The 13,778-nt window shown below is 43.4% G+C and overlaps 2 protein-coding genes across 16 annotated transcripts in view; one reads left to right on the plus strand and one right to left on the minus strand.

The window, feature by feature from the left end:
- FHOD3 (formin homology 2 domain containing 3) overlaps nucleotides 1-4,049 on the plus strand; it is a 482,704-nt gene extending 478,655 nt beyond the window's left edge. For all 15 annotated transcript variants that reach the window (XM_063597250.1, XM_055102327.2, XM_063597253.1 and 12 more), the window contains one exon: nucleotides 3,441-4,049. In XM_063597250.1, the coding sequence (XP_063453320.1) occupies nucleotides 3,441-3,523 (83 nt within the window). In that variant the 3' untranslated portion in view covers nucleotides 3,524-4,049. The remainder of the gene's footprint in view (nucleotides 1-3,440) is intronic.
- The window catches only part of TPGS2 (tubulin polyglutamylase complex subunit 2), a 51,182-nt gene continuing 38,964 nt past the window's right edge, over nucleotides 1,561-13,778 (minus strand). The window contains exon 7 of the mRNA XM_008955660.4: nucleotides 1,561-11,091. Coding sequence (XP_008953908.1) covers nucleotides 10,834-11,091 — 258 coding nt within the window. The 3' untranslated portion in view covers nucleotides 1,561-10,833. The remainder of the gene's footprint in view (nucleotides 11,092-13,778) is intronic.

Genomic DNA, 13,778 nt, shown 5'->3' on the forward strand with positions numbered 1-13,778 from the left:
GAGAGGCCCAGGTGTCATCCGCAGCCAGCCGACCTTGCCACAGTGCTGGAGAAGCCTCTCTACTGGGTGGCAGAGTTGTTTCTGCTGTGGAAGTTTGCTGTGTACCATTTCATACCCTGCCAGCACCTGTTTGCTGGCCCCCTTGTTTTGTTCTCTTATGTCCCCAGCCTTTTTTTTTTTTTTGCTTTCTGGAAACTTTCTGAGAGCCAGCTCCCTGACTGGACCCCATCTGCTGCCCTGAGTGTTTCTCCCCACACTGTGTCCCCATCAGGCCCCTGCCTTTCTCCCCAGAGGCTCCCATCACAGAGGCTCAGGGTGCACATGTACATGATGTTTGATGAATGGCAAAGAAACTGACCAGCAGACGGATGGTTGACCAAACACCCAAAGGGGCTCTTGTCGCGTGTGACTTGAATTGGGTGTAAGACTGATTTTAGCTGATTAATTTCATTTCACGTGGTCTTTCAAGTGGTAAGGTGAATTAACTTTGGCTAACAAAGGGAAGGGTTCAGATTCTCAGGTATTTTTCATTACACCAAGGGGATAACGTATATCTAAGAGAATTTTTTTTCAAATTGCCATGGAGGTCCACAGAAAGTAGGATTTCATAAATGGGGAAGACTTTTCCATGAATACTCGCTTTTCAGGGATACATCTGGCAAGCTAAGGGAATGAAGCCTATGTTGGCTTTTCCCTCACAGCAGAGGACACATGAGCCCAGACCAGAGGGTGAAGCAGCATCCCAAGGGGTCTGGAATATCCAAACCATGAGTAGACCCACGAGGGAGAGGGCACAGGCTCTGTGCTGTCAAGTAGCAAGACCCATAAAGGTACCTTTAGTTCTGTTCCCTGAGCCTGTCCCAGATAGGCTGGCCCAATGTCCGAAGCTATTAAAAGATTGTTACATGAGCTGTAAGGTGACAGGGCCCTTATTCGAGTATTAATATTTATATCAACTGAACTGAGCAGTTACAGGACTAAAGCAAATGTGCAAACAGAAGTGTTAAGCATCTTTAAATACCTTCCTGGGTAAAATATCTGTGGGGTCTTCTGTAGTCATTCAGCCACAATATATACCTAAATGGACAAAGATTCATAGACTGATGTCCACACCACCTTCTGTGGCTGGTGAAATTTTAAGATGCCCAGCTAGTGCAGCATGAACTACTTCTTCTTTTTCTTTTTTTTTTCTTTTTTTTTTTTTCTTTTTTTTTGAGATGGGGCCTCGCTCTGTCACCCAGGCTGGAGTGCAGTGGCACCATCTCGGCTCACCACAACCTCCGCCTCCCAGGTTCAAGCAATTCTCTGCTTCAGCTTCCCGAGTAGCTGGGACTACAGACGTGTGCCACCATGTCTGGCTAATTTTTGTATTTTTAGTAGAGATAGAGTTTCACCATGTTGGTCTCAAGCTGCTGACCTCAAGTGATCCACCTGCCTCCGCCTCCCAAAGTGCTGGGATTACAGGTGTGAGCCACTATGCCCGGCCAGCATGGACTTTTTTAGGAAGTATTTTGTATCTTGGTTAAGAAGTTACAGCAAGAGGTCTTTCTTGTCAAGAGAGATATTTTATCTTATTTACTGTTGTTAAAATTATCTTTCTTTAACAAACACTCTAAGGAGTCTTTAAAGAACATAAAAGGTTATTACAAACTAGTATTTTTATTGCTGCCCCATAGAACAAATTCTGTTGCTCAGTTGAATGTAATCTGCCTCCAGCTGAGACTTAGGAGCCAAACATTTTGTCTTGTTGAGCCAGACATTCAGTCTGGAGGCCAAGGGATCAGGGGTGGGGGAAAGAGGAGCTAGTGCAAGAACAGCTACAGATAGATTGCTTCAGGGCCCAAAGCTAGGCTTGGAAATACAGTAGTTGCAGTAACACGATTTGAGAGAACCCCTCACCACATATCCCATGTCTCTCTAAAAACCCATACTTGATGTCTGTGTTTTGATTCTTTGAGTTAAATGCTGAGCACACAATGGGTTCTCAATAAATCATCTGTTGGTTGACCAATTGATGGATATGATGTTGACCCCTGTTCCAAGTGCTGATTCCTGGAAGAGAAGGAGCTCTTTATTTTCATAATAGATATTAGTCCCCATTGATTCTGCCATGGACATAGGTCTTTCAGATCTTTTGTCCACAGGCTGAGTGAGCTTATATTTAGGGGATGATGGGAAGGCATAGACCATGGGGTGTGGCCTGCAGATGCATGAGGTGGGCCCTGGCCTCTGGGGAGTGGATGAGGGGAGTTGGCAAAGGAACTGGGGAGACATTAAGGTGAGCTTACTTTCTCTGAACTTTGATCAACAGCCTGCCCTGGTCATCTCAGGAACTCTGGCTGATTTGGGATTTAGGGTGAAGGCAGATCCATAACGTTTCTCTTCTGAAAATGAATACCCCAAACTCTGTGCGAACTTTAAAGAAATAAACAGTGGGTCAAATACAATTTGTAAATTAAGGAAAATGTAATTAGCCACCCTTTCAAATGAAGACTTGTCTTGGGTGAGGCAGCTACCTCCTCATTCACCCTTATCCAGCCTTTATTTTGATGTTGAAATTGAAATACTAAACAATGGGAATACCATCATGCCAAGCTAAACACAAGCCAATTCTAAGTCAGTTAAATATGAGCATCCCTCCAGTTGCCAACTGCAACCCCCCAGTGAGAGTGGTCATTGGCCATTCTTCAGTCTTGTGTGTTCCATAGAAAACAGCCACCAATTCCAGCCAGAATAAGTTTGGCAGTTTGCTCCTTAGCCTCCATTCCTCGAGGAGCCACTGGCTATTTTAATTATTGTCTCTAGAGGCCTTTTAGTGAGTTGAGGCTAAGACCCACAGTACTCATGGAGAGATTTGTCCTCACTGCTGCCCCTTGCCCTGGCTTCATGCACTTGCTCTGTGGGTCTTGAGCATGTCCCCAGCTATTGTTGGTCGTCTGTTGGATTTGTGAGGTTGTTGGGTCTTGTGGAACCCCTCGCTGTGCGCTGGTTGCCTCACCTCATTTGTATTAGTGGAGCTTGCATTTTCCCCTGCTCTGGAATCACCTTCCCAGCTCTGATACACTCCTCATACTGGGTAGATGCTGAGGTCTCTCCTGCCCTCTGCACTTCTGCAGTTCACCCCCTTCTCAGAAGCCTCGTGAGGGTGAGCCTCTCCTCCTTTCTCTCCTCTTTATAAGTGCCCACACCACTCCTCTCGGCCCTCCAAATCAGCACCTGTGGCATTGTTAGGCCAGCCTGTGTAGCCCCAAACTTTTGTCCTGGCAGACAGACTGCAGGGCACTTCAGCAAGAGCAGGAAGGTGCAGAGTGTGAACCCTCTGGCTTCTCTGGAAGTCCCTGGGGAGAAGGGGGGACTGGAGTCTTGACTGCCCTGTGCCTTGCTGCTCATACTTCCTTTTCTTCTCATCCCTTTGGGTGTGACCTGCACCACCACTGCAGTGCGAAGAACCCTGAAGAGCGGCCTGACCCCAGAAGAAGCCAGAGCCCTGGGCTTGGTTGGCACCTCGGAGTTGCAGCTGTGACACTCATGGGTTACTCCCAGGAGTGTGCTGAGCAGAAGGCAAGCTCTTGCTGGATGAAACCCCTCCAGGTGGGGTTGGGGAGACTTGATATTCACATCCAACAGTTTGAAAAGGGAGAGCTCAATTCCCAGTGTCACCCCATGGCTTGTGTTGCCTGCTACGCATTGACTTGGATCTCCAGGAGTCCCCTGCACATACCTTCTCCATCGTGTCAGTTGTGTTTCTCTTGATTCCGTGACACCCGGTTTATTAGTTCAAAAGTGTGACACCTTTTCTGGGCAAGGAACAGCCCCTTTAAGGAGCAAATCACTTCTGTCACAGTTATTACGGTAATATGAGGCAATCTGATTAGCTTCACAGACTGAGTCTCCACAACACCAAAATATCCAGATGTAAACCCCAAACTTGTACACAAAAGAAAGCACAGATTGTTTACCTGTTGTGGATTTTAGATGTAACAAATGTTTATACAAATACATACATGTACACCATGTTTCAAATACTAAATAAATAGAGTTTAATGCCATAATGAGAAACTTTTATTCTTCTGGGAACAGGACCTTAAACAGTTCCACAGGCTCGCCTCTTCAGAATGGCAAAACTCTTCTCAGTGTCCTCAGAAGCACCCTCGCTTGGAACGGCCTTCAGATCCTTTGGGCTGTATTTTGTTAATAGAGTGAGTAACATCAACAGTGTGCTCTTTGAAACTCCTTTTATAATTGGGCCTAAGTCCTTGTTACAGGACGTGTTAGCTGTTGTTAACCTAACATCTATCACCTTACCTGTGTGGTTTGTTTTGCCCCATCGTGATATGGAAGCAAAAATGAGAGCAGCAGTTTACAAATCTGAACTATTCCACAACTCACTCATTGGCCTCTTATGTCAAAATTTATTTTCTCAAAAAATTTACTAAATCACCAAAACAAAATGGAAATGTAAAGCTTTGTGTACAGAGAGCCTCAGAATCGCATGCTTAGTATAGTCATGCATCACGTAATGATGGGGATATGTTCTGAGAAATGTGTTGTTAGGCAGTTTCATCATTGTGCAGATATTATAGACTATACTTACACAAACCTAGATGGTACAGCCTATTATGTACCTAGGCTATATGATACAGTCTGTTGCTCCTAAGCCACAAATCCATAAGAACATGTCACTGACTGAATACTGTAGGCAGTTGTAACAGCGGTATTTGTGTTTGTAAATATACCTAAACATAGAAAAGGTAGAGTAAAAATACAGTATCAAAGATAAAAGGTGCCCCTCTATAGGGCACTTATAATGAATGGAGCTTGCAGGACTGGAAGCTGCTCTGGGCAGGTGAGTGGTGAGTCAATGTGAAGGCCTGGGACATTACTGTGCACTTTTATACATCTGGCGGCATAAATTGTTTACACCAGCATCACCACAAACACGTGAGTAATGCAGTGCACTATGACATTATGACAGCTACAATGTCACTGGTGATAGGAATTTTTCAGCTCCATTATAATCTTATGGGACCACTGGCATATATGTGGTCTATAGTGAACCAAATCACTGTTCTGTGGCACATGACTATGCATGCTTTTCAAGCACAGGTCATCAACAGCTGAGATCAGATGGGAAGGCACTGGGAGGGGCTCTCAGCAACTGTAGAGCAATACTGAGGGGTCTGAGACCCAGATGGTGGTCATACCCTCCACGGAAGCCCCTTGGCCTGGGGTCACATGGTTCCCTGTGAGGAACCTCTGTCTCTGAAAACAGGGAAAGGTAAACCATTGTAGCAGGTATTTCGAGGGGTTGAAAAATCATCAGGTCACTAATTCCATCTTTGTCCTACTTTTAAAACCTCTATAGGCTGGGTGCGGTGGCTGATGCCTGTAATCCCAGCACTTTGGGAGGCTGAGGCGGGCAGATCACGAGGTCAGGAGATCGAGACCATCCTGGCCAACATGGTGAAACCCTGTCTCTACTAAAAATATAAAAATTAGCTGGGTGTGGTGGCGCATCCCTGTAATCCCAGTCACTTGGGAAGCTGAAGCAGGAGAATTGTTTAAACCAGGGAGTCGGAGGTTGCAGGATCACACCACTGCACTCCAGCTGGTGACAGAGTGAGACTCTGTCTCCAGAAAAATAAAATAGCCTCTGTGACTCTGCATTCCTGAACCTGGGGATATGTGATTTATAGGCAATGTGCAGTAGCATTGCTTAAAAAGCCAAAGATAATATATTTTCCCCATAGGCCTCTGTGCCTGTGTTCCCCTCTCTGCTCTAACCCCACTTACGGAGACAGGGAGCTTGTTGAAGCAGACATTTGTCAAATAGTACATGATGGATGTGAACACCCCAGGAGAGCCTGGAACTTGCGAGAGTTGGGTCTGTACATTATAGACTGTTGAGTTTTATCACCTTATTGGAAAGAATACATAGGGTATTAATAGTCATTTTCCATATGCTTCTAAATAACAGGTACAATATTCCGCTTATGGTTTAATAGTTTGTGAGAGTGTTCGCCTATTGCTTGGCACTGAATGCAGATTTGGAATGTTTGTATGACATGAGATAATGATGCACAGACAAAAGGAAGCTGTATTTTTGTCACACTGTTTAGTGAACAAATATGTCAATGTCCTCCTGAGGGTCCTTGGTATTCTGCTGAGTTGTTGCTTTAGAATGGAAGGTCATATTTAGAAGGAAGTGATTGAATAAACCTAATCTTAATTTTGTTTTAGGGACCAAAAAGTTCACAGAAGCAGCAAGCAAGGTCAACTAATTTCTTGCTTTCAGCTAAGTAAAAAGGGTCTCTTTTGTTGGGCCCAGCATCTTGAATAGTGCCACTGCAGTATGAGAATAAGATAGGGTGGTGGTTCCCAGCCCAATCTACACATCGGACTCACCTGGATGCTTTAAGAACTACTGATATTTCTGTCCCTCCACCAGAGATTGTGGTTTAATTGGTGTGAAGTGTGGCCTGGACTTTGGAACATTTAAAAGATCTTCTCATCTCCTTCCCCCCCGATTCTAATGTGAAGATAGGTTTGGAAATCACTGGGTATTTTTTGTCTCTCTCTTTTTTTGGTGGGGAGATGGAGTGGGAGTTAGAGACTGAAGATGATGTTTTTGAGAACTTCGCAAAACCAGTAATAATTCCCCAAGGCAGAGCTGGTTTTTAATCACTATCAAGTAACTGATCAACTAGGACATGTTTGAGCAAAGCTGCCTTCACACTGTGTGCCCAGACATCTCTGCCGCTTCCTTGCCTGCCCTGAAAGCCAGGAGGCGGCGGCAATTGAGTCCCTCACTAAACATTTGGAAATGAAATGAACATTTGAAAAATGCCCAGTAACGTGGGAGGAACATCGGAAGTGGTATAAAGGGCCAGCTCTTGCCACTTCTCTCTTTTTTCTTCACCCACAGAAATGCCTGCCAGCTCAGTGGCAGGACAGACATGCTGGGACAGAGGTGAACCCAGAGCCCTGTCCACAAATGTCAAGGAGCAGTCGGGGTGTGCCAGCAAGTCCCAGGAGCTCTAGAACCTTCTGCTCCGGATTCCTGTTCTTCCTCTTGGATTATTTAAATCCACCGGAGGACTAGATCCATCAAAAAGGCCTAAAAGAGCCTATAAGAAAAATCAATTTGCGTTGTTAAACTTAGTGGTTCATTAGTTTTTAGTGAAACTAAAGGATGTTTCCTGTTGCTTGTTTCCCCTCTCTTGATGCCACTCATTCTGACAGCCTCTATGAGCAATTTTTAATTCAGGATGTTAAATTTTTCTAAAAGACCTTCAAGAAGCATGAAAGTGAATAGTACCTTACACTTGTAAGATACTATTCCTCATCTGCCTGGTAATTACCATAGGTGTTCTTGCCCCTGTGTCTTAGCACTTATGTCCTAGTATGTATTGAAATTACAAAACTGCCAGAAAAGAAAGGCAACACTTTTCAAAGGTGTCTGGATTTGGGTTTCTTTGGAATATTAAGGTTTTTTTCTTTCTGTTTAAAAAACAACTTAATGATCTGGGGATGGAGTGGGAGGGTGCACAGGGCCTTGGAGGGCTGATGACCCAGATTCGTTTTCTTCCAAGTCCATTGTTAACACAGTGCAGGGGGGAAGAACAGGGGCCAGGAGTAGGAGACTTAGTTTCCAGGCTCCTGGTCTGTGAGTGGTCTCCACATTGTCCATGGCTCCCAAATCCACTATTTCTGTGTTCATAGATACACCTAAGATGGTGTATCACCAAATACCACTGTAACAGGTTGAATGACAGCCATCTAACAGTAGCAGGTCCTAATCCCTGGAACCTAGAAATGTTACCTTCTAAGGAAGGGTCTTTGCAAATGTGATTAAATTAAGGATCCTGATATATGGGGATTATCCTGGATCATCCGGGTATTCTCTAAACCCAGTCATGAGTGTCCCTTATAAGAGAAAGGCAGAGTGAGATTTGATACACACTAAAGGCAACGTGAAGACAGACGAAATTGGAGTGACATGGCTACAAACCATGAAACACTGGCAGCCACCAAGAGCTGTAAAAGGCAAGGAACAGGTGCTGCCCTGGAGCCTCCAGGAATAGCACAGCCGCTCGACACCTTGATTTTGGCTCAATAAAACTAATGTTGAACTGCTAGCCTCCAGAAATATGATAAAATAAATTTCTGTTGTTATAAACCACCAAGCTTGTGGTGATTCCTCACAGTATCCTCTAAGAAACGATACAACCATCCCAAATGTGCACCGCGCACCCGTTATGGAGGTAACTGTGCGCCAGGCACTTGGGATTCATCTGGGAAAAAGGAGAGTCATGGTCCTTCCCTTAGGGCCCTTTCCTGGGGCCTGGGAAGGAGTCATCTACTGAAATTAAAATTTTAATTCATCTACCACTCTGCAGCCATATCTAGATTTTTTAAATCAGAAATCATTTTATCAGAGAGATAAGTACAAATAATACCAAATTGCCTAAGATAGGGGATGAAATGCCTTTGCAAATGCAGTGAAGGTATATGATATTAAAATGCACCATTCAGTTTGTCAAAAAAGGTGGTCTATTTGATAGAAAAATCAGTTGTGTTTGCTAGACAATTTGTGGAGGGAAAATGGACTTTCTAAGTGATTTCTAAAAATAGCTAAAATATTATTTATTGAAGCCATCTCTGTGAGCACTTCATAATTATTTAATAGAATCCTTATAGCCACTCTGCATTTTCATTTTTCATATAAAGAAACTGAGGATGAGACACATTGAATAACTCTCCAATGACAGAAGATAAGACGTGATATATCCTGGCTTGTCTCACTAGTTCCTGGTTATTTTCTTGTTCTTTTAGAAACCTTAAGACAGCTGCTAGTTGAATATCAATAGTCAGCTATGCTTTGGGGCACAAAATATGCAGCCCAGTCTGAACTGGGGTGGGCCTGGGGGTGGGGAGCCAGCCAGTCCTACCTTGACCAAGTTGAAAACTCCTGGAGGCCTAGTCGTGTACAGGGTTGAAGCACTGTACCTTAAAATTTTCCTGGTCAGGCGTGGTGGCTCATGCCCTGTAATCTCAGCACTTTGGGAGGCCAAGGTGGGCAGATCACCTGAGCTCAGGAGTTGGAGACCAGCCTGAACAATATGATGAAACCCCATATCTACTAAAAATACAAAAATTAGCTGGGCTTGGTGGCATGCACCTGTAATCCCAGCTACTCAGGAGGCTGAGACAGGAGAATCACTTGAACCAGGGAGGCAGAGGTTGCAGTGAGCCGAGATCGCGCCATTGCACTCCAGCCTGGGTAACGAGTGAAACTCTGTCTCAAAAAAAAATTTCCTGAACGCTGAAAATTTTGTTCAAGGTTGGCAGTCATGTACAAATTTCTCATCAATTATACATAACTGGTAATCCATCCCACATCCACCCATTCATTCATCCATGTATGTAGGTTCAGCACCAATCGGAAAGGTTCAGAAGTGCACCATCTTTTTTTGAGCTTTGATGATAGAGTCATTTCCCACTCTGATTGGTGAATGGATATGGTGAGAGGTTATTTGGATTGCTGATACTTTCTCAAGGGAGGGCCAAGCCCATTTTATTCTCCTAATGAGCACTATTGTCTTTAAGAATAATTTTTGTTTAAGATGATCCACTTGAGGAAGTTAAGATTTAGGATTTTGGGGAATTTGTAGTTCAAACACAGTTCAGTTGTTGACAGTAGAGACTGTTCCTAATTACTGGATTAGTGACAATGATTCCAGAATGTTTTGTCATTTAAAACTACAGCATTATATGTATAGGAAAATTATATAGGCTGGATAATTAGAAGTGTCAACAAAAAAATCATAGGATCTGTAACTCTGGAGAGGAAACTATTTCTTATAAAGGGTCAACCAAAAGACAGGCACTTTGAGGGACAGGAGGGTAGAACAGGGATTTATGCTGAATGGGTTGGCCAAGTATACATACTCAACAGTTACAGGAGAAGCTATGAATATTTATGAAGGTGGTCCTAACGCATGTGTACTGAAAAAACGTGTTACATATGGCTCATGTTCTCTTAGGGGTGGAGACTTTTAAATGTATTACCATTAAGCCCTATACATCAAAAGGTGAAGCAGAGACAGGAAGGCACTCAAGTGTGCAGCCTCTGTGAAACTGACCGGAACCAGTCCATGGTTGGTGGTCTTTTACCAGGAGAAAGTTACAGAAATAAATGTCTTGTCCAATCAAAGCATGGTTATGGCTGATAGAATAAGGGATCAGTTAGCGTCTGGTGGTGTTCTGTCACCCAGGCTGGAATGCAGTGGCGCAATCTCGGTTCACTGTAACCTCTGCCTCCCAGGTTCACGCCATTCTCCTGCCTCAGCCTCCTAGCTGGGACTACGGGTGCCTGCCACCACGCCTGGCTAATTTTTTTGTATTTTTAGTAGAGATGGGGTTTCACCATGTTAGCCAGGATGGTCTTGATCTCCTGACCTTGTGATCCACCCGCCTCGGCCTCCCAAAGTGCTGCGATTACAGGCCTGAGCCACTGTGCCCGGCCAATTGTTTTATTCTTTAAGTGTAGGGAGGGGTGCGTGACTTAACCCTTGGCTGACATGGCTTTAGGTCCTGTTTATTATTTGGTATCTTATTGTCACAAAGTTGTTCCGTCAGTCTTATGATCTCTCTTTTAATATCAATGCTGATCAGTTGTTGTGTCTAAAACCACAAAAGGGAGGGGGTATGATGAGGTGTGTCTGACCTCCCATCCTGTTATGGTCAGAAACTCAGTTTGTAAGGTTCTCTGGAGTCCCCTTGGCCAGCAGAGAGTCTGTTCACTTGGTTGGAGAGTTTTATTTGTAGTTCTCAGAAGCAACACCTAACAGTGAAAAATAGCACATTCTTGCCATAACTGAGGAATGATTGCGACACTGTTGTTCCCATGCTGTTGGATTGGCGCCTGCTGCACACGCTGCAGCTCCGGGGCTTCATGCTGCTGACTCTTTGCTTGTGGCCAGTCCCCATGCCTGCAGAGACACAGCTCCTCAGCTCCCATTGGAGGGGCTCAACAGCCAGTTTCCAGTGAACACATTTTCTTCTATTCATTTTGATATTATAAGTTATCTGGTGCAGGTGGAAATAGGAATACATGGGTCTTGGTTCAGAATTTAAAGATATTCCAGAGGCATGCATAGCATGTTACAGGTAGCACATTAAATGAGCCACAAGGTAATAGGGGGCCTTGTGTTCCTCTGTGTCAGCAGCAGTTTTCCTGAACTATGAGAGGTCACTGCAGTATGTGGACTATTCAGTTGGCCCAGCTAAGCAGAGGGTTTGGCTTTTTCTCTTTCAGAAAACTAACCAGAAATTTTGTTTCCCTTCAGAGAGAGACTTCGCCCCTAATAGTATCTGCCCAAAAATGCTTTTAAGCCCTCACTGCTCTTTGGGGAGAGCGATCCCACTGGGGAACAGCCAGATGCTTTTGGGCAGGGCAGTGGGCTAGGAAATAAGGTTGCTTTTCCAAAAAAACACTTGTCATGTACCCAAGGGAATAATTATAGTTTTTTAAATCGCAATTTTCAAATAAGAACTGAATAAAAACGTGGTATTTATACAGGAAGAGCTGGCTGCCTGGGACAGTTCTTGTAGCCATTTTATCCAGTCCCTGAAAAGAGGGATCCTTGATGATACACTTATTTAGACAAGGTGATTTTACTGGAACTCAGCACACAGCAGCAGGTGGTAAACTGGCTACAGAATAGAGCAATTCAGTCAACTTCAGAGGCTTTCTTGGCTTAGATGATTAGGCATGCGATTAGGAATGTTGTGAGAATTAAAGGAGCTCATTCACAGAGATGCAACACATCCTCAGAAATGCCGCCTCAATAGAAGGAAATGAACTCTAATCCAGCTAGCTATCCCTCTGTCAGCAGGTGGTATGAAAAAATAACATTTATGTCTTTGGAAGAAAAAATTGCCTGAAATTCTAAGGGTTGTGGTAATTTAGAACTTTCTAAACCTATCTATCTATCTATTGGTCAATCTATCTGTGTGTGTATACACACACATATAGAAGTTCACTGTTGGGTTAAACTATATGGACTTGTGTTTGTGAACAAATGTAAGACAGATTTTTGAATTTGTCTTGTGCTTGAATTCTGTTTCTGATATTATATTGAAGACAGATTACCATTTTTTAATGGCCTAAAAACATGATTTGTGAAGATAGTTATTAAGGCCACAGCCATCTATTTTAGAATCTAATTTTCAAAGGAAAATTGAGTTTTTCTGATGAACACTGAGTTGCTCAATAAACATACATTCTAGAGCCCCAACACCATGTCCCAGAACCTGTGTAGCCAGGGTCTAGAACCACCTGTGGTAGCAGATGTGGCCTGGAACCACCAGGCACTTAAACACAAACCCTCAAGTACCATCCATATCACCGTCTCTGTCCCATGAGATGGCCTCGTTTTCAAAATAAAGTTGAAAAGTATAAAGCTGGGCGCTGGGGCCTTGGTAAAGGTGAACTGTTTTTCCAGAGGTTTAATCTTGTCTTTAGTGTGTTCCATACTTGAAGCTTTTGCTTGAGGGATGGGGTTTCTCCTTTACACTCAACTATGTTCAGGCTGTTTATGCCCCTGCCCTAGGGACATATTCGATTCTAGTCTTTATGCTGTGGAAGAAAGATTAACCTAGCTGGTCTTCAGAGGAGTACCAGTTACCTCAAAACATGTTTTGTTTTGTTTTGTTTTGTTTAATTTTAAATTTTAAATTTTTGTGGGTACATAGTAGGTGTATATATGAGATTTTTGATACAGGCATGCAATGTGTAATAATCAAATCATGGAAGATGGGGTATCCATCCTCTCAAACATTTATCCTTTGTGTGAGAAATGTTATTTCTTGAACAATTATTTCTGAGGCTAGGAGGACGATCCCAAAGCTAGGCCCCCCTGCTCCCTAGGAGGGCAAAGGAGATGAGCTGCTTTAAGATGCAGAAAATCCCGAAGACCTAGAACCTGCTCCTTCCTTTCCCACAGCTTTCCACACTGGAGACTGTGCAGAGACCTAGAGAGGCTGGGGCTGCCTTGGGGTCTTTGACTATCACATGGGGAAAGCTCAGAACCTGCACAGCCCACTCTGCAGCTAAAATGGGTAGCAGCAGGCTAACTCATCCTTGGCTTTTCCTATGAGCCATGGCTGCAAAAGTAATATGTAAAGTAGAAAAGGATGTTGTGTTTTAGGTTAAAAAAAAGTCTTAAGATTAGGTAAATATCCTTATTCTTTGTTGACTATAGCATAGTATAAAATGGCTTTTCACCAGAATTATTCTGAAAATTATAATATAAAACAAGCCATGCTTGCTCTAACTAGGGCTGCCCAGTGGAACGTTCTGTGATGATGGAAATGTTCTATATATAACTAATATGGCAGCCACTAGACATATGTGATTACTGAATACTTGAAATTTGGCTGGAGATTGAGGAATGAATTTAAAATTTTTATTTTAGTTTATGGCTATGTATTAGCACAGGTCTGAGAGAATATACCTTTATATGTACTTTGTTGCTGTTTATTCATTTTGTACACAGGAAGTTTTTATGTTAAATTTAGTTTTGTATAAAATTGCTTTGGACTGCAGTTTCCTCCATCAAGAAGATCAAACAATGTCTAAGAAACTATGTGATATGGTTTGGCTGTGTCCCTACCCAAATCTCATCTTGAATTGTAGCTCCCATAATTCCCGTATGTTGTGGGAGGGACCCAGTGGGAGATAACTGAATCATGGGGGTGGTTTCCACCCTACT

This window comes from Pan paniscus, chromosome 17, assembly GCF_029289425.2.
Source record: "Pan paniscus chromosome 17, NHGRI_mPanPan1-v2.0_pri, whole genome shotgun sequence".
In the NCBI taxonomy this organism is placed as follows: domain Eukaryota; kingdom Metazoa; phylum Chordata; class Mammalia; order Primates; family Hominidae; genus Pan; species Pan paniscus.